General features: G+C 39.3%; 1 protein-coding gene across 3 annotated transcripts in view; it reads left to right on the forward strand.

Moving 5' to 3' along the window:
- The window catches only part of CPQ (carboxypeptidase Q), a 162,507-nt gene that overhangs the window by 20,872 nt on the left and 115,132 nt on the right, over window positions 1-26,503 (forward strand). For all 3 annotated transcript variants that reach the window (XM_074577490.1, XM_074577488.1, XM_074577489.1), the window contains 2 exons: window positions 2,232-2,686; window positions 14,340-14,547. In XM_074577490.1, coding sequence (XP_074433591.1) covers window positions 2,260-2,686; window positions 14,340-14,547 — 635 coding nt within the window. In that variant the 5' untranslated portion in view covers window positions 2,232-2,259. The remainder of the gene's footprint in view (window positions 1-2,231; window positions 2,687-14,339; window positions 14,548-26,503) is intronic.

Here is a 26,503-nt window from a genome sequence, read left to right on the forward strand (position 1 = left end):
CTTGTTTATCTCAGCATGTTTCTTGAGCGAGGGGAAGTCAAATGAGTAGTTCCTGCAACCTACACTGAGACAAAGATTTCTAGGTGGAAATATAAATACACTGAAACTAAGAGAGGAAAGGAGAGGAAATGGGGCAAAATACATATTAGATGTGATGTCAGAATTCATTGTATATTAAGGTAACTTCATTATGTCAAAGGCTTATTTTTATTTATTTTTAGCAAATGTTGGAAAATGGTCCAGAATGAGCGTCTTCAGAAAATGAGTTCATCTATTTGTGGTTCGTTATAAAAAGCATCAGTGGAAAGGTGCTTTCTTACATTAGATCATTCAGAATGGAGCTTGCAGAAACTTTGAATACAACTGTGGCACGTGCTTGCAGAGGCGCAAAACTCGTGTGACCTCATCTTTACTTTCTCAGGAGTTGGCTTGACTGCTGGTTTGCTGTGTGGCTTCTGGTGGTGGGATTTAATTCAGGAATATCCTGCAGTCAGTGTTGTGTGGCACGCAGATGAGGTAGATAGTCTGGTCCCTTCTGGCATTATGGTTTACAAAGCTATTTGGTTATTGTGAAATTTGCCTACTCCATAAAATGACTGAAAATTAATGCTCAATTAAAGCTCCTGTAGTGTGCACTTGTCTGAAATTAAAGGAGGATTTTTTTGTAGTTTGCATGTAAATATAATATGTGGATATAATGTGTGTAAATACATACGTATAAATGTACACGCACACTTCTACCCTTCACCCTACCTTTTTACTGGCTCTCTGTATGTGTGTAATATCATGAACCAAAAATACAAGATAAGTATGTTGTCATGATTCCTCAGGTCAGTAATTATAAAATGAAGAGCATAACTCTCCAGAAATACTAAATAAGTACAAACAGGGAAGAAAGATAATGTGGAAATCTTAACAGCAAAAGTTTTTAGTAATACTTCTGCCATGCAGGTCTGATTTACTCATATTTTATCCATATTACCTAACTAATTGGTCCTTTGCTATTTGTAGAACAATTGTTTCCAAGAAAAACATGTTTTGTAGAGCAGGGGCTAACATTTGCCTTTAGTGTTACTGTTTTTTTAAGACAAATTACATTCTTTTTCAAAAATATTGGTATTCCCATGAAAATCCGTGAAAATGGCAAAAATGCTGAATCAAAATCTTTTTGGGCTAGTAGTAATTGTCACTTCACTTGGCTGTAGCTAATTACTATTGTTTAAAATCTCATAATAGCTGCAGCTATAGAGCTGATTTAAAGGCCTGATTTCTTATTGCTAATTTTTATCATTCAAATTGCAGCCTGATTTAAATTCAAAGGACAATGAAACATTTTCATTTTCTCTTCTGTATATCAATAAAGACATTTATATTTTGGGTTTGGATAATCATACTTCCTGTGTTATAAAGGAGCTTTGCAACTACTCCAACTGATTCCAAAGATTTCTTTGTCAGTTCAATTAATAGTGTAGACAACCTGTTGCTTTTATGGGATTGGAAATTTGTAAGATCTTAAAAATGAGAACTTTTAATGATAAGATGGATAAACTGTATAGCATTAACAAAGATAACTCTTGGTATTCAACACAGGATCAGCACCCTTGGTGCTGCAACTCTCTACAGTGCTGCTGAAGTCAGTCCTTAAGAGATACACCAGTTAATAAGAAATTGTGTTTCTCTGGTAGTCATGGATTTATGCAATGAAGAAACTCATACTTTCTTCTTGGGGGCATTGGATCTAAATTGCTCGGACACCTTTCTAGTGCAACAGAAAGTGCTTTCCTCATTATAAAGATGGAAATGAAGAAGCACTTTTATTAATGAATGTTTTAAGAAATGTCCAGATGTTTTGTGTGAAGATATTTGATTTGGCATTTCTAGCAAATCCTGCTCCTAACAGAAAGGAGATGCAAAGCTCCTCCTGGACTGGAGCAGCCCTGGCTTTTGATTTGGTGAAGGATGTGATTATTTAAAGAGATGCAGCATTCCAAGCATGTTTCTGAAGACCACAACAAAGGTTGTGTCCAGTTGTTTAAGTATCTTTTTCATTTGCTTGCAATAATTGTCTCCAAGTTGAATTTACTTTCCTGATCAAAGCATTTTCCCGGTAAATGGATTTCTTCTCATTTTGGCCTGTCTGCCAATCCAAATAACAGAAAACTGGTATTGCTGATAGCTGTATGATTATTTTTTTGAATATTCTTTTTTTCTTTCCTTTTTGTCTCCAACAGGACATCTGTGGAAAATAGAAAAGAAAAAATGAAGCATGTATTTTTAATATTTTTCATGAATTTATTACCACAATATGCTGGGAAGTCATTGAGAAGAGATGACAGTAACCCAAAACCATTTGAAGATATTAAAAATGAGATAGCTGGCTATACTGATGTTGCTAAAGCTATTATTGATCTTGCTGTTCATGGAAAAGCTCAGAACAGATCCTATGAAAGATTAGCAGTTTTTGCTGATACCATAGGACCTAGACTCAGTGGTTCGAAAAATCTAGATGCAGCCATCAAGTATATGTTCAGTGCTCTGCAGGAAGATGGGCTGGAAAATGTGCATCTGGAGCCTGTGAAAATACCACACTGGGAAAGAGGAGAAGAGTTTGCAATGATGCTGGAACCAAGGAATCACAGCATTGCTATTTTGGGGCTTGGGAGCAGTGTTCCAACTCCTCCAGAAGGTAACTCTTCCTTTTGGAATGAAGTATCACTTTTTAACACCAAACTGTATTATACTCCTAATACCTTCTTCTCTCAATGGACAAACTGAAGTTTTCTTTCAGCTATAATAGTTCTGCAAGACAAGATGCTATTTTTCTGGGTCTTTTCTGTATGACATGTCTGTGAATGATGCAGTTTGGTTTAATTCAGTTCAGTTGAACCAGTCTGTAAAATCAGAGTTGGTTCCTGAACTCTCCATTAATTCTATACCCTTTTGTTTAACACTGCTGAATCTCCCTTGCAAAGACTCTGCTCCTCCTCTGAGGCTGGCTGGCAAGTTGTTCTTGTGACCTGGGTTTTTCCAGTCCTTCTTTTTAATTTTATCCACAGAAGCTCTCCATGGGGTGTTGAGTTGACACGTGTTCTGCTCTTCTTGCCATGCCCTGTCCTGCGAAGCTCAGCAATTCACTCTAGCAAAAAACAAGACAGCAGGAAGAGGAGGAGAATCTCCTGCTGAGCTTGGAAAGTGCTAATATTTGAATGCTAAGGGGGCAGTTGCATGGCAATTGGTATCTGTTTGTCCATGCCTTCCCCTCTTCTCTCCACTTGCTGTCTCATGCTCACCTTGGAAAGGTCTTTGGCTCGCCTGTCCCTGGACTGTGTGTTGCCTTTTAGTGGATCATATGTGATATGCTACTTCGGGAACAAGAATGATCGTCAGCTGTGCTCAGTAAAATTCAAGTGTTTTGAGCCCCAAAATATTAGCTTGCTTGCAAATTAAATGATTTATAGGATTCTCTTTTTGTACATATTGATATGGGGCTTTCTCAGGATTGCTATTTTAAGGCCGGAAGACAACCTTCCTCTGTGACTGCGCTCCATAAATAACAACAGGCTTATTCCTAGACCAGTTCAAAAGCATTCTTATCCCTTTGTGAGAAAATAAATTTAGTTTAGGAAATAAAAGGTAACATGATACTTATAACTTTTTTTTATGAATCGTAAATTTTTGTGATAGTGAGCTTAGTATTTGAAATGAAACAAATACTGTATAAAAGCTGTTTCGTTTAGAAAAAAAATATATAGCCTTTTAGAACACAACAAATAAAACTGGGTAATTTAAGACATGTTTGGAATAAATCTTACTTGGCTTGGGAAACTACTGCTTTAAATTTTGTCTGAGGTATTTCTGTCATACTGAGGTAAACACATGCCTAAAATGCAAAACAACTAAAACCATTAATAGTATCTGTTTATCCCAGGATATGTCTAAGGCTTAGTGCTTTGACAGGAGAATATTTACAGCAAAGGTTAAACCTACAACTTATTTTGTATCCTTTCCAGTCCTATTCCAAAATTCCTAGAAAGGAAGCTAAAATTAAAATGGCGTTTCTGGTATTGAGCAAGTGTTACTGAACCTGCAAAGAGAACGAGCAATTTCATCTTGGTGAACATCTTCACATCCCAAGTTGTCTATTTTTTGCATCCCTTTCTTAGCTGTGTAGTTATTTGCACTTGCCTTACTCCTAGGTTTGTCTTTTTTCATTTAAAGAGATACTGAAGTGAGATGTTTAGAAATGCTCGCAGAGGCTAACCGTGTCCTTTTTCACCTGTAAAGATCTTATTATACCAGTGACTGAATAGTTGGGGTAGTACCTGTAGCTGGTGGTGTCTTGAGATAAGACTGTATTATCCAGTGCTGGTTTGTGCTGAGTAATGTTCAAAAACCCCACATTATTCTTCCTCACCTTTTTACTTTCCTCTGAGATGTGCAGTGTTTCTGAAGAGGTGTGTGCATTGGTGCTAGAAGACTGCATGGCAATGAGATCTCTCACAGAAGAGCAGGTAGTTTCTCACACTTAGTGGAATCATTTTGATTAAATTGCTCACCTTCTGACTTAAAATCCATCCTACTGTTTGTGGCTGTTAACGATTTCTGCTGGTCTCATCTTGCTCTGTGCAAGCTGTGACAGGTTGTTGTGCTTGAGGAGGTTATGTGGGGTAGCTCATCCCTGGTGAGCTCTTGGCTCTTGTTCTTCCGATCGCTGGACCGGCCGCCTGGCTGACGGAAATGCCTGGAGAGAGCTGCTCGTCATCAGCCTCTCCGGGCGAGAGAATTGCAAGGTGTGCTGCTCAGAAAAATGCCTGTTCTAAAACTCTCTCTCATCCCAAGCATGGAATAAAAAAATGTGTGGTTGGACTCTTAAAACCACTGCCTCATCACTTCTGAGGAATTCATTCCTAGATCCGCTCCCTCTGCTCTAACCAGAATTGTCACTGTGCCCTATTCCTGAGAAAAAGGGATAGACAGCTGCCCTAAATCACATCAGAAATATTTGAACAATTTCCCTCAGTGAGGGAATATCGGCAGTTCAGATTTGTCTTGTTTTAGCCAAGAAGCTGCGGCAGCGTGAGTCACCCTGTAATCAAAATCAAAATAATTCAACTCACCATGAGATGCCTGATGCTGATTCTCCTGGCACTGCACTGCTGTTGCTGCACAGGATCAAACCAGGGAGATCTACTGCTGCCATGCTGAGGTTTGCCAGAGGGACGCGTTAAAGGTCAAGGACAGGCTTTCAGATGCTGGCTCCACAAATCTGGCCATTGGCGCCTGGGTTCTGCCCAGGAACAGAGACACCCTTCAGAGCTGCCTCTAAAGTGGACTGTGCAGGTAATCCCTGAAGGTGTTTGGTATTAACTTGATAGTTATTGCACGCTTAAAACCAGTGTTCCTGTCAGGATACATTTTGGACCCTTCATTTTATGAACCACTGTCTCTGTAGAGCCCCGACAGATCCCTTCCTTGACACTACTGATCCTTGGAGCCAGAGGACAGCACTGGCTGTACTTTTTGTCTTTTAAGGTCTGGGTGTGGGGTTAAGACAAGACGGGGGGGACTCCCCCATCCCAGCAGGAGGTACAAGAGACCATTTCTTGCTTTCTCATCCTCTCAGTTATGTCTTGTATTCCTCCCTTTCCCAGTCTTGAGACTTGATGAGCTAAGAAAATAGGAAGCATTGGCAGAAACTTAGAATGTTGTTTCTCTCTGGATGTGCTTAATGCTTCATGCTGGACTCGGTGGCTCCCAGTGCCCTCAGAGCTCCTCCTGGACCTCAGCTCCCCAAGCTAGTGTTCTGAAGGGCTCTTTGTTAACGTGACAATAGCTGAACAGTGGTTAGAAACCTGGTTTGTATGTTGGAAATTCAGGGTTTATTTTCCCTTGTATCCACGGAAATTCAAGCCAGTGTTTCCTAGAGTGACCCAATGGCCACAGCACACACTGAGGCTGCTCGCTTTCCATTTCGGCATATAACATGTGACTGTGTGGAAAAAAGTGAAAATGAAAAAAATATAGGAAGCCCTATATAGTAGCAGTGTTTTAGCCGTGGAGCCTGAGCCAGCATTGACTCCAGGTTACAAGGAGTATCGTTTCCTGCAGGTGTTCTGTCTATCTAACCCATGCCCGTGGGGTTGAAAAACTTATGGGACATGGACAAAGCTTTGCCCGTTTATTGGATTTGCTGGGATTTGCCCACTTTGTCTCAGATATGAGTTTGGCATAGAGCTGGTTGGCTCACTCAAGGTTGGAACAGTTCTGATGATGTACAGGAGGCTTTTCGGTACCTTGTGATCTTGTGGATAAAATCCACATTTTCCTATTTTTTTTCTTCAGGACTAGGCAACATGCCAGGATGTCAAGTTTCTAGATCCAGTCTGATTTACACAGCAAAAAGGGCCAGCACAGAAAAGGTTAGATTTTTTTTTTAATTGAAGAGGGAAAAAAACTTTTCCTTTCAATGTGTCCTAAGATTTGAAGGTGTTGGGTCAAAGAGAATGTTTTTCACTGCCTTTGATCTCCTTACAAGGAGGGAGTAGCTTTCATGCCTGTCTTAGTGACAGGGAGAAGAGAAACAGGAAACACAGAGTGACCTGGCTTTACAGAAGTCAGAAGAGACTGAAAATGGTCACCACCTTGAAGAAATGGATTCCTAGGTAACAGACAGGATTGAATGTTAGGAATTGCTCAGTTTAGGGAGCTGACAAACTGGAGGTTTACCATATTTAGTCAATGTCCTTGTTTCATTTGCAGTGTTTCAACATTGGCAAAACATACAGATATATATAGAGAGAGTCTGTGTTGATTTCTGGTAGTACTGATTATATCCCCCAAATTCTGAGAAAAATAGATATAATTGTTGCTTTGAGAATCCCACAATTGAAGGAAAGTAGTAGTTTAGCAGATGTTTGACCATAAAGTATCAAAGAATTCATATTTTTTGCATGTGTTTTAAAATGCACTTTTTTTTTTTCCTGATGGGTGACCCTGCCCTTTCATTTTAAAGAAATACTGACAAGTAGAACCAGCCCCAGAATACAGCCTGCCTGAAACGTCTCCTCAAAAAAGGAACAGTCTCTGGTTTCTATGTACTGTTTGTTGCAGCAAAACTGAAATAATATAAATATGAAGATGATATATTGGCAGACTTTTTTCCTAGTTTTTGTGTTGAAGTCGTGGGTTTTTTTGTTTAACTATCAACAACATTTGGTCCAGTCTTGCTCTTATAGAAGGTGGTGGGAGTTTTGCCACTTAGATAAGATTAATATAGTTTCAGCCTGTTATTTATAAAATGGGAATAATATGTGTCTCAAAGCTGTTGAAGGCGTGTGCTCTTGCCGTAGGCTCACAGTTGCCTTAAACCAGGGATGCTGCTGAAAGAAGTGGTCTGGCCCCAGTCCCGGTTGATGTATTTTTCCCCAGTGATGACCCTCCTTTTTTTGTTTCTCTGTGGTGAAGTGGATTAGATTAACAAAAGGCCAACAAAAAAGTTAACTTTAATGCGTATCAGAGGAATTACCCTTGAGTTGCCAGCATCTTGGATGACCACTGACCTACTGGGAGAGAAGGAGATCCTTCTGGAGAGATATGGGTAGCCCCTTTGAGGAAGGGTTCAGGGCTGAGAACAGGGGTTGGAGGGAGTCGTAGGCACGAGAGCATAGCGCAAAGCCCTCCTTCTGTCTTCACTGAATCCCTCTTTTTCTATGCGTGAGAAGCTATTGATTCACATCTTGAGACCACGAGCCTCAGTGTTGGGTCCCTGGATTGTTTATTATTACTTAGAGCAGCGCTGCTTGTGGTATGATAATTATGCTACTGTTTTTCTTGGAATGTAAAAGAAGATGTCCATGAAGGACCTCAGATGCTGTGGTGTTTAGTGGCCAGCATCTGGGCAAAAAGTTAGTTCAGTGGCATTTCAAAGACGTAGAGAGTAGGAGTAGCTGTGTGGCTTTGAGGTGGACGTGCTGTCTGGGAAGAACATGGATTCCAGTCGCTGCTTTAATAAGTGTTCCAGTGAGCTATATGGATTGGCAACTGCAAAAATTTGAATTTTCAGGTCTTGGCCCTTTTCAGTGTCGCTGTGTTGAGGGTGTTTACCTCAAGGATGGTAAACCTAGGCTGAAGCTCCTGCCTTACACTAAGGGAGGCAGGATTTGAACATGATTTTCTGCATGCGTGGGGAATGCATGTACAGCTCAGTGGCACTATCACCTTCCCTCCCAGGGGACAGCCTGCAGTGATTGGCATCTTGACTTTCTAAGGAGGGAAATGTTACCCTCGATACTTCCTGCCTTGGACACCTATGTGCTCCAAAACTGCGTTTTCTGGATCCCGTTCTTGGGTGGCCGATTCTCTCCAGACATTGCACATTGCATAGCAAGCCTGTGTCCTGTGCAGGGCTGCTCCTGGGAGATACAGACCTGTTGCCCTGCTCTTTTGGCGTCCAAGGCTTCGTGCTGGGGGTCAGGTCCAACCCCCTTGCTGCTAGGATTTACTGCTGCACGGTAGGCTACACGTTATTGAAACCAAACTGTTCTGATGAGATCCAGTACTTCCTGGAAATTGTAAGTCATATTTGTCGGAAATGTAACTATTATACAGTGTTTATTTTTCTCTGTGTTCTTCTTAAAGAACAGAGTAATACATTTAGTCTCTGTGCCATACATCAGAGCTGAATGGCCTCATATCCTTTTTGGATAACTCTCACATGTAATTTTAGTTTCATGAAGTAATTCTCTTTGCTGTTCCACAGGGTAGGTGAGGTCACATTTTCCAGAAGTATATTCAGATTTTACAAAATCTTTCTTCCTGATAAAAGCCCTCTTTTTTGTTTCACAGTTCCCCTAAAATAATTAATCTCTTCTTCATATTATAATTTTTATACCAACGTATATTGATATGTGACGATAGAGCAAATGTGTTTTTAGGTGTTAAAGTATTTTAAATTTTCAGTACATGCTAATAATATTTGAGGCAGAAAAAAAATAAGTGATGACACAAATCTTTCATTTGCTTCAGCTTGACACCAAGCCTTAATTTGATGAGCTCATTATGGACCCAGAATTTGGGTTTGTTTTCCTGAAAACCTTGTTGAATTATGTGGGGCATTGGGGGAATGCTGAACTAATTCCTACAGAGAGCTGAAAAGCATCATGTTTTTAAAAGAGGTAAGTTGGAGTTGAGGGGATGAATGTTTTCTGGGCTGATTTTAGAGGGTGCTGAATCTAAATAGGATATAATGCCAGGTCCCTAATCTACTTAGCTTTCAAGAATATATTTGCCTTCTCTCTCTACACCCCAAAACCTTGTTTTCTTTGACCTGTCCCAGCAACTCCCTTTCTTCCCGATCTCCAGACACAGATACCTGCTTTTTCCCTGTTGCATGGTTCATCTTCTTATATCCTCATCCACAGGTATGATCCTGGCACATGATCTGGTTCTCTGCAGGGTGGTGTGGCATCCGGGGTCCAAGACTGCCATATTTATCAGAGAACTCGCATCCCAGCTCCTACATTTTAACTTTGTATGTGCAGCTCTTTCCTATGAGCTATGCAAAAAAATTTCTAGGTTCTCTGTCACTCTGTGAAAGAAGCTACCTTGCAAATAGGCACAAGACAGTGCATGTGGGCCATTTCTGAAAGAAGCAGAGGCATGGTTGAGTCTGAAGGACAATTGGACTAGCCAGGCCAAGGTCAGAAAAGCCTGGGGCTACCACCTGCATGTGCTTAGGGTCAGCATGGAATACAGTATACCTTGATGCAGCAGCTTCCAGGATAAATTAGCTTTATGGGAGAGCTGAGGTGGAAATGGAGAAATCTGAGAAGTGGCAGCCATGGGGTAGACAAGAACCGAGGGAATCAATGTGATCTGATGTCGCTGTGAGGCAGGGCTGCGATCATCACGCAGGCTTCATGCACTGCTCTTGTGGTGTGCTGCTGCTCCTACTCTGTCTTCCTACCATGAAGTGCTTTGATTTCCTGCTCCTGGTGTTCTGCTGCCTGGTTGTGATGAATGGGGAGGTAGCACTCTCGCTCCCTCTTGTTTTCATGACTGCAGAGGCTGGAACAAGTTTCAGATACGTTCTTCTGCAGTTTCAAAATCTCCACCAGTACCAGAACAATTAGATGTGTTGTTGACTTTTTGAGTTGGTATTTCAGGCAGTATTTTATGCTTAGGATGCAAAAATTTTCAATATGTAACACACAAGGAAGTTTTTCAGAGACTTAGTTCATGTAGTTTCCAGGTTTACTGTGTCTAGACCTAAAAATAGAGTATTTTATTTTAAGAGAAAATTGCCTTGCCTATCACATTATTTATTTGACAGTGGCACCTTCAGTGCATGGGGATCAGCAGCATCAGTATTCTATAGTTGATTTGTAAGAGAAATCGTAATTCTTATGTTAACACAGTGTGAAGTAAATGAAGTTTGGAAGGTATGTAGGGGTGAGTTGTTCACTTGCTGTTACTGAAAAAATTCATTCTCAAATTAATGATGTCCGCATTTGGTTTTGTAACTAGATCTCCAAGGGACTGTTTTCTCTTAAATGGATGACAAAAATGAGATTGGGGGGAAAAAAGAAGAGAGTTAAGGCCGTAATTGAGTAATCAGGAAGTTAGTATCCAGTAAGATTAAACTGTATGTAAATGGTATTTCTTTCTGGCTTTGCTAAATTCTTTTAATACAACACTTGGTTGTAACTAACTAGGTTGAATTTCTGTGTATTTATGAGTTGAGTGTTTTGGCTAGTCATAAATAAAAAACTAAAAGAGAGTAGGTTCCCAAATCTCAGGAATTCCTGATACTCAATATGGTAAAGTCTTGCCATGTCTTGCCCTTGTGTGGCCAGAAACAGCAACAATATTCTGTACAAAGTTTCCTTGATGTTTTAATAGACGTTCATCAGTTTTTAGATACTAAAATGGCTTAAATGTTTGCTGCATTTCATCTTGGGGATAATAAGTTATCTCATGGGGAATTCGCTTTGAACTAATCTACTTCTGGCACAATTGCTGGCAGGTAAGACAGAATTGTTCATGCCAAGAATCAGACTTCTGATGTATGGCGATGCTGCAGATACTTGATTTACAGATGTTTTTATATATACGTACATACACACAAAGTTGTATTTTCTGTAGCTAATAAAGAGTAACTGTAATCATTCTTGCCTTCATCCTGCCTGTGACGGATTTTAGACTGCTAATCCATACCATGCCATTTATTTCAACTGTCAGTGTGATCATCGAAGTTGCAGCATATTCAGGTGTTTAGATAGAAACATACGTTTCTGTGTACAGAGGACTTTGTAATATATAATTTTGTTGGTAAATTGTCTTCTTGTTCCCACCACTAACACCCTTCCTGTACCTTAATTCTCAGAAATGACAGGGTACGATTTACTGTTTAATATGAGAAATGAGGGGAAACCCATAGCACAGCATAAATTCTTTTGCTCACTTGCCCAATGCAACAATATGTATAATGTTTCACAGGGTGAGAACAAATAAATAGTCTTCAGTTTCATATAGTCACCCAAGTTTATCATGTTCGTAATTCTGTCTTCTATGCTTCATGCCTTATACTTAGCTAATTCCCCAAATGCTGCGTATTCATCTCTTGGACTGCAGTGGTTATAATCTTTATATCTTGCTTAAGTAAGCAGGCAATCCAGCTCCCTCCTTACATGGGTTTTCTGAAGACTTCTGTTCAATAATGCACAGCCAAGCTCTGGATAAGATAATGACAGGAGTGAGAAAGAGATAGAACAGCTTTGGACATGGGAAGCAGAGCCACGAGGCACTGAATTGGTAGGAAATACTAGGGGTAGAGGTCAGTTAATTTGCTTAAAGGCTTGGTAAAGTGAGGCATTTCACATTTTGAAAAGGAATAACTCATTTCCCTTAAACCAATAAACAGTTGGGGTTTTTGTTTCATTCTTCCCGTTGCACAGGAGGTCTTATGGTGATTTTGTATGTGTGTCCACGTATGTATTTAAGATAAACATGGGTCTTGTCACTTCAATAGATGATACTGAAATGGTATGAAATGGGACTCAAATGCAAACGAGACATTGAATTAGTCAGAAGTTACACAAGAAGGAAGTTTCATCTGGTTACACAAAGCACTGTGATTTATGCTTTATGTATACCATGCTGCCATTAAGTTAAATTTGCAGAGAGAGCCTTTGTTTTGTTTTGTCAAAGGATGGCTCTATTTAGCTTCTTTGAGTACATTCAAAAGTAGAGATACTGGGCTGGAGTTTGCAGCTCTGTGTTCTTTTCCCACAAAGCTCACCGTACAAACTCCTGATGCCTGTCATCTGGGGGCGGGGGGGGCATAAATGTAATTCTCCAAGATATTTGTTCCTGCTCTGGCAGGGGGGTTGGACTAGATGATCTCCAGAGGTCCCTTCCAACCCCTACCATTCTGTGATTTCTTAGGAATTATAGATAGTTGCTGTCTGTCTGTAGAATTCTTTAAAAATCATCCAGAGTTGGTGTGTGTTCATTAATACGGTAAAGTAATGCCAAGAAGAGTTACACTCCTCGCTTCCCAGTCACTAATAGAACGTGTGCCCGTCCAGTGCTGCTGCATGATCCAAGTGGAGCACTGGGGAGAGCTAATATGAAATACGAATTGCAGTCTCAACCTACTGAGACCATTGCTTTTCTTGTGGAAAATGAAATTTTGCAGATACCTGGCTTTATATCCAGTGGCACGGTTCCATACCCAGAATGATCCTGTCGCTGGGATGCTCCTTAGGTAGGCAGCTGAACCTGCAGTTCATTAGAAGCAGCCGGAGTCTGCTAGCGTGCTCACCTACCTGCCAACAACAACTAGTAAAATTTGAAGGTGATTCTCTGGTTTGGCTCTCTGTGCATCTTTCTGTAAAGCTAAGAATCTGAATAGTTACTCAGTTAAAATTTTTACACTAGGTTAGTTCTGTAGCTAAAACTCACGGGCTTTTGCTGTAGTAGATGTCTCTTGCCCTCTTAGTGGTGCACTCTTAAAAAGCAAACTTTTTTTGCGTGAAACAGTTTCTTTAAGGTTTTGAAGCATACTACAGTTTGATCTTAAAGAAGCCAGGAGCCTAGATACTCTGGTGCTGGGAGAGATGATCTTCCTATTTTTCTGTTAGTTCTTCTCATGTATTGCAGTCTCAAATATAAGTCTTTGAAATCTTCTCCAAATGATTCTTGTGCCACAAAAAAAAAAAAAAAAAGAAGAAAGAGGACTTTCAAGGAGAAACATTTTCTTCTTAAAAACATGATAGTTTGACTTCTTTGAAAAATCCTTGCTAGACATTTGTTAATATTTTTAGTTTTCATTGACATATTTTGTGGCATTTAGGTGAAACATACAACACTTAACATTTCAGGCATCCATTACTATTTCTATATTTTGAAGAAAAGTACCAGCCCATATTGTTAAGTAATTTCTACTTATCTCTGTCACCAGTCAAAAAAATTTGGTTTTAAGCATAGTGGTCATATTAATGAATTCTTAAATGCTTTGAAATATAGTTCCTCAATGTTCTAAAAAGTTAGAAGGATTCTCTGCCTTTGGGAAGAACTACTTCTCTGTAAAATCCTTTGTTTTTTCAAGCAAGATAGTACAGCAATTTAAAACTATTCCAACTATTAAAAACAAAGAGCTGGGTGGGATCTAACTTACCATGTGTGAATAGTTCTGCAGAAGAACCTGCCTGTGTTCGATGGGTCCCTGGGAAAACTCCCAGAGGGAAATTCAGTATAACTGTGCTATTCTCCTGAATTAAATATGAAGGTTTTGGGTTTTTTTAGTTTATATGCATACTACAAATTTTGTTGAAACTGTAAAGCTTTAATTTTGTTTCATTTGTGGATTAAATAATTTTATGTGTTTCAGTCTAAAAATATGTGCTTCCAGTTGTCTTATGTTAAGCTAAGTTGTTTAGCAACATATCAAAACAATTCCATGAAAAGATTACTATCTTTTTTTATTAATCCCATAGGCAGTTTTTGCAAATGTTTTTGTACTATAAATGATTGCAGCGAGGCATTAAAGCACATGCAGAGAACAGAATTCCCCCTGTGTATCCCTCTTGCCCTTCAAGTTATGTTTTAATCCCAACCTGATCGCGTGGTTTACAGAACTGCGTGTACTTGGTTCAGGGTGCTAGTACAGCTATTCAGTACCAGTCCCTGATGAACTGTTTTACATGGTCTTCCTTTTCCAGTAAGAAGTTAAACCTAATGCCCTGTGTTCTGCACAGTCCATGCTTTTCTCAGTTAAAATTTGCTTTAGGAGAGTTGTAGGAAAGCAATGTTAAAACCACTGTAATATTTTCTTTCAGGAATTACTGCGGAAGTCATAGTGGTAGCCTCTTTTGATGAACTGCACAAAAGAGCTCAGGAAGCCATTGGGAAGATTGTTGTCTACAATGAACCTTTCATCAGTTATGGTGAAACAGTGCGATACAGATCGCAGGGAGCAGTGGAAGCTGCTAAAGTTGGAGCAGTGGCATCCCTCATTAGATCCATTGCTTCTTTTTCTATTCATAGGTAAGCATTTTTCTCTTTTCTCCCTGTGACTCACATTTCAGCCTTTAGTTCATGTGTCATTTCTGGGCAGGCGTTTTTGTTCTCTATGACTTAAACATTGCCAGTTATGAGTGGGTGTTCGGTTTTGAAACTATTGGCTGCACAATAGTTCTTTTCCCCTGTGCTTTGTCATTCTTTCAAAATGTTTTAATTTTTTGTTACTGATCCAAATGTTGTATGATATTTGTTTGAAAGAACTTCCTGCATTCTCAAGGCTACCATAAATATTCTGAGATCAACCAAAATAAAATGTCTTTGGTAACAACATGTACCAGACTGTCAGCAAGAGTATGAACTGGTCATTCTGGGTATTTGACTAGAATGTAAGTGCACAATTTTTATTGTATTGGTCATTTTCCTAGCACGAGGCTGACTTGTACTAGATGAAGGAGTAGTCTGCTTTGAACATAATTATTTTGAACACTTTAGCAGTAAGGTTTGTAATTCTCACTCTGCTTTTTAAGTAAGGTAGTTGAAATCATGATATATTAAAAATTAATTTTTTTAGATGTCTTAGTATGTTATTTATTATATATAGTTTTATATTTCTGAAATGACCATTTTTAGTTTTCTGTCAGCTGCTGTATTTTGTAATACCGTTCTTTTTTTGGACAATATATATTCAGAGTAGTACAGGCCACTTTTTTCATTCCCCTAGTTGCCCAGTGACTGTTTACCCACAGAGGAGTCATTGGCAGTAGCTAACCTGAGCCTGAATGGATGCCACATCATAAACTGGAATTGTATTCTGCTTGGATACTATCATGGTTTCTTTTTGATTTCCACTCCTAGATTTTCTTTCTCCATAAGTCCAGGCTGGGAAGTGGGAAGGGGTAGTATGGTTTTGGGCCTTGTTTAAGGCTGGGACATGCACTTGGACGCACGTTTGATTCCACCATTTCAGACAAAACCTAAGTGGTCACATCTCAGCAGTATGAGCAGTGTGCAAGCATCACCATTTGTGATGCTTCAAAAAGTTTGAGAAATGCAGTAATGCCAGCTAACTGTGTTGGATCATGCGCAGAGGACCATTCTGCTGCCTGTGTAGTTGCTTGATAGCATTTTTATATGCTCCATATTCCCCTAAAGAAGCCAACATTACCGGTTTAAAATACTTTCTCAAAAGTAAAGTATTTTGAATTCAGATAGTATCCAGACTAGACTACTGTATTTCTTGGTGCCTGACAGACACAGCAATGTTTACAATAAATTTTCTAATACCTATCATTTTCTAATAAATTTAATAATAATCAACAGAGTAGAATATGTTTCAAAAACAGTTTTATGAAAAATTATATGTTTTCAAAATAGTTATATTTGGTCTTATCAAAGAATATTGCAATCCGTAATCTGTTGATTATCCGAAAACCAGAGGATGATCTGAACTCTGATTTATCCAGTCCTTAGTTCTGGTGCCGTGCAGAGGTGTTCATTTGAAAGTGATTCTTTGCATTTTCTGTTTGCCAGACTATTTATGGAAGTGCATTTTAACATGTAATGGAAAGTTTAGAGATGAGGAACAGAGGTGGAGACTGCAGGCAGTAAAGCCTGTTTATTAGGTCTGGGTACTGGCATTACAGCTATTTCAGAATTGAATGAAAAGAGAGGAGAAACAGATGCCAAATACGTGTTTGTTTAGAAGTATTGAATCCTTAATCAAGGCTGGGAGCCGAGGTATCATTCCAAAAGCAATTTCAAATTTAGATGCTGCCAGGAAGCATTTTTTCATGAAATGTACTTTCTGTCCTTTCTTCATTTACCTTCGCTTAGGGGTTTTTGGGTGGGGGGAGGGGTTGGTTAATGTATTTTTTTTCCTGTATTAAGGGAGGTATTCAGGTCCAGTCCGTCACTTCTGCCACTCCGTGATGCCTAGATATGGTTGTCTTGTTTCTAACAGAAAGCAGGTATTGCTGGTAGGCAGGCTGGATTTTATCATCTCCATGCCTTCTATGTTTTCTCTTAATCACTAGCTCTGTGTCTCCTTGTCTGTCCTACTGATGTGCTGTGCTGGATGTGGTGCTTGCTGTCAATCAGTGTCTGGGGCCCTTTTTGTCCAAGTCACTTGCCTTTTTGATTGACTGATGGGAAATACTATGTTGCTGCAGGGAGCAGTGTGTTAGAAGGGTGAGAGATGAAAGGTAGAAAGACGATAAAAGACTTCTAAGCATTGTGAAAGTAAGTCTTGCATTCTTGTGATTTGTATACTGCTGCTTTGTTGACCAGAACCTTTACTTCTTGTGCCTGTGTGTTTACATATGCACCTAAAATATGAGTAACTGATAATGGGATTGTGGCAGTTCTCCAAAACATCCTGGAAACACCTTAGAAGAAAGTATTCTTTTTCTGATACTGCACTATCCTGCTCTCCTCGTGTGAATGAAGGGTGGAACTTCACAATTTCCCCTAAATTGTATAAGCTTTGGTGTGGTGGGTTTTGGGTTGGTTTGGTTTTTTAATTTTATTTTTTTTTTAAATTTTTTTAAGATTTCAACCCCTTTTGGACAGAGGGTCACTTTTTGTTATTTGCTTACTCTGTGTGCAACAAATTACGCTGGCTGGAACAATGGAAGCACTTTGTGGTGTGATTTCACTATATATATTCATTGGTTAAAACTAGGTACTTTCTAGCAGATTAATGTTTTAGGCTTATTATGCCAGATTATTAGAGTTTGCTGACCAGACAGAATTGGTAAAACCACAACATGAATGAAATCAGTGCTCTTGCTGGCAGCTTGGTGGCTGTTCCTTATTCCAGAGATGGCTGCCACATTGTCACGGGCAAAAAGTGTGAAGGGAACCTCTGAGCAGGGATTATGTATACAGCTTATTTTTCTTTAAGGTATGGTAGTGTAGCTGCGGGGTGAATGAAACTGCTTGGGGACTCAGGCGTCCCAACTCTGAATGAGGGCAAGAAGGGATGAACTTCAGTATACTTAGGAAAACTCCTTGCTGTGTTTTTATTAGGGCTCATGCCAATTCATGAGTAACAGTGAAGGACTTGAAGGATTTATTGTTGAGTTTCAAGGTATGGATTCATTTGTTTAGGTCAGAAATGGTAAGTGAATAGGAAATAAAACTAGCAGCATCTCCCTTGGTCTATGAAGAGATGACAGTAGTTACGTGATTGGTATTACCATGTTGCGTGGCAATTGTGTCTCGTGGCATTATCCTCATGCTGTGTTACAGTCAAATAATTCTCTTGCTACTTTATAGGTGTCATGTAAGAGTAGGTTCTGTTACTTAGGAGAAAGCCACTGTAACAGGTAGGTCATTTTCACTGCCCTCCACCCAAACGGTGTGTTTATGACAGCCTTTTTCCCAGTAACAATTTCCTGAAGCACTGGCAATTTGGTGGTGAAAATATTTGAACATGGATATTAGGAGTTAAGAGTAACAGAACTATTTTTAATGAAACTTCTCAAATAACATGTATTACTGTAATCAGTCAACAGTATCCATAGTATTTGGCTTTTTTTGGAGAAATCCGGATGTTACCTTTTTTTTTTTTGCTTTAATAGCTTGACTGTGCTGTGATTAATGGTCTTGTAGAAGTTAAAGTAATATATACGTTTACTGTTGTGTACAATAAATTCATGACTATTTCCCAGTTTGTAGTGGATGTTTTTACAGCAAAAATAGTCAATTTACAAGGCATGAGTAAAAATGTGGTTGTAATAAGCTAGCCATAAGTCTGGTTTTCTGCTTCCTAGCTGTACATTTTAGAACATTTTATAGATAAAAGGTATCCTTTAGCGATTGAAATGGTCCAGTGTTTATCCTGTGTAGAATGTACTCTTATGAATCTAAAACTATAAGTAAATCCTTCTGTTTCTCAAGAACCACAGATTAGATAAAGTCGTAACACTGTGTCTTGTAATAATAACAGCTTTAAGAGCTCTAGAAAGAAGAAAAATCGAGTGGTTTTTTAAGAACTCAAAAAGAAGGTTCCCCAGAATTCTCAGAGATAAATGCCAAGAGCCCAATTATTATTTTTTAAATGCTGCAGAACAATCTCTCCAGTATATAAGAAATCCAACAGAGAACATACTACAAGGCCAAAGAAGACCAAGGAGTACTTTGACCTGGAGACTGTTAACAAGGACACATACTTGGTCAAGTTCTCTTTTTGGGCTCAATTCAGCATCTTATCTGACGTAAGTAATTTCCTTTACTTTCTTTCCTCTTCTTCAGGCTAGGGGTGGCCAAGGCACAATGTCTGCTTGTGAAGTTCTAGTAACTCTAATCAAAAGCTGTGTCTGGACAAAAGCTGAATTTGAGTGGCATGGTGCAACTCAAGATTTATGGCAGAGGTTGCATAGATAGCCCGAGTGGGTGCATATGACACAATTAAGAGCAGGCATGCCAGGGCTGGAATATCATTTCATGTAATGTATGTCAATTTGAAAACTATTGCTTTTCCTTTATCTTAATTTCCCCCCTTTTAACCCCACTTGGTTTATTTTCTTGTATCATGTATAGTCACGTCTAGCTTTTTGTATATACATTGTATTCTCAAAGTGCATTTTCTTTTCCTCTCCTGTTTTCCCGTTAATTCTTCACTGCTTCATAAACAGTTCATTCCCTTCTCATCCTTGCTGGCAACATACATGAGTTAGTGTCATTTTTCAGCTCTCAAGTGCTAGCACAGTGATTTTGTACCACATCACCTCTTCCTAATGCTTGGTCTGCTGCCTTTGGTTCCAAATGTGAGACTTGCCTGCTAAGGAGAACTTCCTCCTTTCCCTAAAACTCCATATCTAAGGAAAGTAAGGGCCTATTCACGTCAGCAATGGCAGAGACACTTTCCTGCTTGTTCTGCCAAGTTTTCTGAAATCTGGGATCATACAGTAGTTTTGGTAGGATTTCTTTTGCCTTTTTTTTTTTTTTTTTTTGTAGCAAAGAGGTGCATCTGGCCTTTAAAACTGTATTGTCTTTGAAATACTATATCCTCTGGTTGTGTCATGAGCCCTGAAGGCTCTTTTCCCTCCTGTTCTGCCCCTCCTACAATGAATGCCAGTATACCTAATTTTTTGGTACCATCTTAGGCGTCTTTCTTTCTATGACCCATCACTTTGCCCTAGAAGGCTTCCCCTTTTGCCCGTTAAATGGCCTGGACCATCAGCTGTTATTTTCATCAAAAAAATATTGACTTGTGTATAAATTTCTAAAATTTAACCTACATCCTAAAATAATTTCAGAAGCTCTTCAGCTAAACACTTCATTTTTACCGTCTTCTTTCATTTTGATTATTTAATAAACGGTGCAATTGCTGTGAACAAGTGAGCCTATGGTAGCACAAAATAGGAATTAGATTTGTTATCACTTTTTCTTTAGCAATACTGTCTGTTGTAGCATGGGACTGGTCATCCAGGTTGCTGATCAACCAAAAAATTAGCTTTACTCAGGCCTTTGAGTATTGTTTGCTGCCTCTGGCACCCGTTGAAGGGAAAAGAATGAAATTGGATTATGAAATAGGAGTTTTTGTATAATTAGTTTTTGTAAGTTTTTGCTTCCCTTCCCTCTTTTCGCCCAAAATTCGTAAGCACCTTTTGCTGATGTGCCTATAGCACCCTGGTGGCTATGTGATTTTCTGGGCCGCTGAAGCCATGCGGCCTCTGTGGCGTATCTGGCCACGTTCAGGAACCAGCCTGGCTGATGCTCATAGGATGCGGAGATGGAGAGAAGCCGACACGTAACATCTCCGGCTGCGTGTACAGGCTTAGCTTGTGTGAGCTGCTAGTGCCCCGGTGCATTTGAATTTTGGTCCCCCTCTCCAAGTGCTGTGTCAGTTCAGGAATTTTGCTGTTACTCTGGCTTTTGGCCTGTTAACGGATGTGGTATGTGAGTTAATTTCCTGCAGTTCTGTTCAGTCCTCTCAATTTTTAATTTTCTTCTAATTAAGCTAGCCTTGTGTTCTCAAGTCTGCAGGGGTGGGATGTACCTTAGTCCATCTGTAAACCTACTTCCCTGCTTTTTGGTGAATGAAATAATCTTGTGTCTTGCTCTCTTGGGATTAGGGAAAATATTTTACTGGTTGTCCAAACTTTTTCCTCTTCTAATTGCAAATCATTTTTACATCTTTCAAAACAAAATCCTTTGTGTTGCAATAGAGTTTTTCCATGTTATGATATAATTACAGTAAAAATCACTTAAAAAAAAATAAAGCTGCAATTAAAATTTTAGGTGCAACAGCTGAGACTGAGCATATGTTAGCGGTTGGGCAATGCTAGGTGTACTTATGGAATGCATCTTTTGTTTGGTTTCATCAGGAAGGAATCTACTGCTGGTGCTCAGACTGCTTTGTGATCAGCAGTGAAGGATTTTGGGAGGTTCACTTCAAAAGCCCATTCTTTATTCAAACTGAAAGACTAATATCGACATACCACATGAGACCTTTAAGAAAGTCACATCATCTGTACAATACTGCAAACTGTTTATGGTGTAATTTCTATTGTAGTGGCCAGAGATGTGCCCTCTGTGATACGAGGATTCACTTCACCAATGCAGATTGTGGCTCTTGATTATCCAATGGAAATTCCAAGAGGGAATGCAGGGCCAGAGACAAGGCTTTCTGTAAGTCAGGGAAGACAAAGTTAGGGATATTCACTGCATGTCAGCCAAGTAGGTCTCCTTGATGCTGATTTGTATGTAAAATCAAATGTTATTATTATTGAAAACTTTTTGATAGAAATGGCTAAACCAGATTGCCTTTTTGTCAAGAAAAAGCACTGAGAAAGATCTGGTTTGAAGTGAGAAAGTTACTGGGCTAAGTTTCCAGAAATAATGTTTTCCAAAGGATGTCTGTGGCACAAGACATTTCTCTGAGTATAAAAGTAAACTATTTCCATATTCCTTGAGTAAAAAAATCTACTATATTTACCTTTTTTTTCCATTTCATGTGACAGTGCTAAGCTGGTATCTGGAATTTTCCTTGACTGCTTGTAATGCTATGTTCTTTGGTCCTGATGCATCCTGTTATGAGCAGTGCCACCACTCCTACTTCCAGGAAGCTAGCTCTTGCTGGAAGTACTGAAAATAAGAGAGTTTACCTGCATTATGGGTGCATTTGATGCCTTCATTTATTTACTGGAGAAACTGTCTTTGGTCATTACAATCTTCCAGTGACAGAGTACCTGTTCTTATTATTGCCTTCTGGTGTTTTTTAATTGTGTTTTTTTTTTTTTTTCCCTCCCTAGCATGTGGGTTTTATGCGCACAGGGTGCAGTGGTGAATGTGTGCGTTGAAGAGTTATTTTCTTTCAGTGGAGAGGAGAATGCAGTTGTGGTCAAGGTAGTTTAGAATTGATCTCTAAGGGAATTGGAAAACTGAACCTGATTCTCCCCTCCTTCATATTGTATGTGCTCGCTTTTGACACTGCAGAATTGTTATAAAAAAAAAAAATAATCTCCTTCTGAGTAGGCAGCATCTTCTGTCCACTTTGTGCAGGCTTTGGGAAGGCACAAGGCATAAAGGCAGCAGGAAGCTGGGTGATAGCTGTAGAGATGTAACAGTAATGCTGTAGCATAACTGATGAAATCAGGAGGCACCCACTGATTATTTGGGAACAATTTTCACTTACGGAATTGGTATAGCAGCAGGAATTGTTCATAGGAAACATCTCAATGAGAGACTATCCTAAGGCAGTATCCTGTGGCAACAGGATACAGCAATATTGTCTTCTGTTCTACTAAGGGACCGGGAAACAAGGATAAAACCCCTTGTTTGTGGTGTAACAAGAGAAAATAAGAGGAAACCATGTTTTATAAGTCTCTGGTGAGCTCTTCGAAGATTCTAGTTATGTTTCATAGCGCTATGCGCGTTGTCTTGCTGCCCTTAGAGATACAAATTGGTGGTGTGCTCTGGGATTTATTTTCTTGCCCTGCACGTAGGGGCTTTCCCTCCAGGATGTCTATGTTGTTGACTGACAATTCATTAATTTTTACTTGGCTTCCTGTGTTCCCTGAAGGCCAACATGCCAGACTGCATTCTGCAGTGCAGTCTTTTGTGCTCATTTTGGGGCAAATCCTAGCTGTCAGCAAGAGAACTTAGATGTCCTTAGAAGAAATGGAGCCTGTGCTTTAGGAGATGATCATATCGTATAGCGGGCTTTTGCTATTTGAGCAGTGATTAAGGAGTCAAATTTCAGGTAACTTCTTAATAGTGAGAAATCTGTAGATGATGTTTCTTAAGTCGCAATCTCTCTTTGGCTTTTGCCAAACTTTTTGGCCCCTTTTTGCGTTGAACTGCGTAACTCTACTGTTTTGTTTTTTTCCAGTAGACAGGGTTTGATGTGACATCTGAAACCTCTGGGTTATTTCGTACATCTGGCATATTTGTTTTCTTACAAAGTCAGTAAAATCCTGATGGAACTAACAAGGGCTTTCTCTACCTCCTCCTAGTTTTGGTTACTCCTGTTCAGGAATATGTTCATGTAATTGGGAAGAACTTAATCCATTTAATGTCTAGTAATATAAGCAGTGTCCTGTAATTTCGGTGGAGGCAGGTAATGGGCGAATAAAGTCTTTGTCAATAGACTTTGTTATCCGTAAAGATGCTGTGAGGATAATGGTCCTTTTGAAATCCTTGCTTCATCACTACTAGCTTCCCAAGGCAACCCTTTATCAATGTAATATTCAAGTTTTTATCTTCTCTTCTGGCCCACCCACTGTCCTAACATTACTGACTCATGCATTTTGTTGGTAGCTAGATGGCCACCCATATCATGAATAGCACATGTTAACGCTCATCATATTCGGGTACCAGGAGCACCCACTGATTAGGTTTGGTAATATTACGGAGTTAGTAACATTTAAAGGAACAGTGTATTCTGCCTTTGCATTGCTAGTCCATGTATAAGAAGACGTTGAGTGTGTAAAGCTGCCAAGTGTTGGGTTTGTTGTACTGATCTTTAAGGAGTTACAGCTGTGTTTGCTGTGGGTTGAACACCGGGAACTTTAGCAGTTTTCCGTGATTTCCTGTTTTACCCTAATCAACTCTGGCTTTCTTCGGTGCTGCCCAGCCTCTTCTGAGTCTGTGTGAGTTGCTGTGCCTACAAAAGCCCTGTCAGCAAGTTCAGAACCCTCTGACATGATTGAGTATCTTGATTCATCAATTGCAGGTTCTGCTTTAATGTTCTCGCAATATTCAGTTTTCTTGATTACACTGACAAGAAGTGTCTCACTAGTATGTGGCGACCATAGATGTAGAGGATTGAAGGAAAACCTGACAATGAAAATGCAGACAAATATTAGAGAGGGGTGTGAGTAATGGAATGCCAATGAATTATTTTCACAAGGGGTGTATTTATTTTCAGCTGCTGATGAGATCTGAGAAGTATGTGGACTGTCATTTCATTTCTCTGTATTTCTCCGTGTTTTTTCTGTGTAAGTGCAGCACTGAGGACTTTATCTGGAGTGTTCATCTCCAGAGCACATGACTCTGGACAACTGGAAGAGATTAAATAGTACCAGATGGTTGTGCCAGAATGGTAGAGAATTGGTGGTTGGCATATCCTAGCCTAATGCTCTCCTTTTTAAATTTAAAAAAAAAAAAGACATTGTAAAGGCTGTGTTTCTTGATGTATTCTAGGATTAACTCCATTAATTTCAAGTTACACAGCAACTCACTTTTTGATTTTGTTCCAGGCAACACTGAAACAGCTTGTACAGAGGTCTAGTGTAGAGATTCACCTGCCTGTCCAATTTTATTATTCTCATGTCTTATAATTGGTTTTCTAGTTTGTACTTCCCACTGAGTATTGTTTCTACTCCTCTATTACTCAGGATACTTTCTCAGAATCTATTTGGTATTGTTCTTAATCTGATGATGTTACTAAAAATTATCTACACGTTACAGAACAGTTTTGGCATGTATATATTAAAGTTTTATTTATGAAACATATTGTGTCTTCTGTAAAACATCTGAAGTATTCTTTTCAAGGCTTACTGCTGATTTCCAAAAGGTTTATGTAGGGACTCTGGCTGGATTTGTGTGCTTCAGAATCTGTTTCATGCATACAACAAAATGTTTTATTTTGATATGTAACCTTTTACTTATGTCACATAAAACAAACAGGGAGAAAAATATAGGTGCCATTTTAAAAATATACTTAATGTGCTAGTCAACTGTTAATATCCACAATCTCCTGGGGTTTATGCCCCAGGAATGCAGAGGATTTGGAAATGCTAATTCCTAGTTTTGTTTTGCCTTGTTTGCTTAAACATGTGAGAAAATGTGTATGATTTACTCCAACATGTTACGATTTCTCTTCACAAGAATGCTTGCATTGTTTTTGAGGGGGTAGGGAGCCTCTCATTTTTCTGGTTCTTCCACTTCCCACAGTCTTGCTTGTGGCTTGTCCATATGGTAGGGTATTTCTGTGTTATTTCATTAAATGTTGTCTTCACGTAGGATGGCCTCACCCTGCTGTGTTAGCTCTACTGTGATGTAAGTCAGGCATTTAAGTATGATGAGCTAGACCCGTTTGTATGACGAAACCCCTTACTTACGGCACACAAATTTTGACTTGTGTTTTTAGGAAGTCAGAGCCAATTATTCCACAGTTGTTGTTTAGAATTGTTTTCTAATGTAGCCTGTTGTTGATGGCCAACAGTAATAATGGGCTCTTCCCTGTAGAAGTAATGTCCTGGTCCTTCTAAGTGTAACCATTTCAATTACTTTAATCCTTTTCTCCAGCTTTGTTTTCCCTTCAAATCCAATCAGTCACCTGAGCCTTTCTCTTACAATGCCCATCTTGTTGCATGGGATACTAATCCTTTGGCCTTGCCTGCAGGGTAGGGCTAAATGGTGAAAATCCTTCTCCATCTGGTTTATTAAATGAGAGGTGCCAACTCCTGTCTCTGCTCTGCCAGTGATGCCAGCTTTGATTACTTGCCTGTTCTCTTCTCCTTCAGGCACCTTGTACTTTCTCTCATTTTGTTTCTATATTTAGGAGGATGGTGCAAACCTAAAGCCCTAACTTTGTTCTCTTCCAACTTTTCTTTTTAAATCTGACCTTTGGTTTGGTATTTATAGATCGTTCCCATATGTCGTTAGCTGGGAAGGTGACTAGGGCCTGTGACTTCTGCTAAACCGTTTCATTGTTGTCTTGCTTTCCTAGGCACTGTCTGCAGTACTTCTGCATTGGCGGCCTACTATGAATACTGCAAATACTCTGTGAAACAGAGAGCATTGTCCTTGATGATATTTCTGTTTGTTATTAGTAAGCAGGGTTGAGATTTGACTGCAGTTCCTGGCTTTTAAATGTACTGTGGTCACGAAAGAAGAGCACTTACACTAAGAAACAGAAAGGAACCACACGGTTTGTGATTTACTTATTTCTATTTGGATTTCATCATACTAGTTTGCTGGTGACTGTGAAGCACACAAAATATACCTCAACAAGAGATATTGAAACTATTGTACTGTTTAGCTCTGGAAAATTCAGACTGATTCTAGACAGTTGTGCACAGGACAACAAAAGACACTTTTGTCAGACGAGGGAGAATGATCATGTGAATTAACTAAACCCAGGGATTCTGAAGGTCCATTCATCACTCTGCCTCATGTCCCCGTGGGATCTTGAATAGCTCATGGTAATTTCTCTCTTTCCCTGTTTGCAAGCAGCAGTAATATTTTTTGAATGTTAGTTTAGTGTAACATTTGTACATTTTTTACTGTAAAGAAGACAACATTAAAAGTTGACTCTTTTAAACTGTGATTAGGTAGTCAATAGTAGATTCTGCAATAATTTGCCTGTGCCAAACGCAAGTAATGGTTGTGTTACATAACAGTGGGTGACTACTGCTGCTGAGAATCCATTACATGACCATGGGTTTTTATTATGAAATAAAACGTAGTGTGTTTGATTGTTAACTTCTGCTAGATGGGAGATTTCAGGTTGACCTAGCAGAGATCT

The sequence above is a fragment of the Larus michahellis genome, chromosome 2 (genome assembly GCF_964199755.1).
Source record: "Larus michahellis chromosome 2, bLarMic1.1, whole genome shotgun sequence".
Lineage (NCBI taxonomy): Eukaryota > Metazoa > Chordata > Aves > Charadriiformes > Laridae > Larus > Larus michahellis.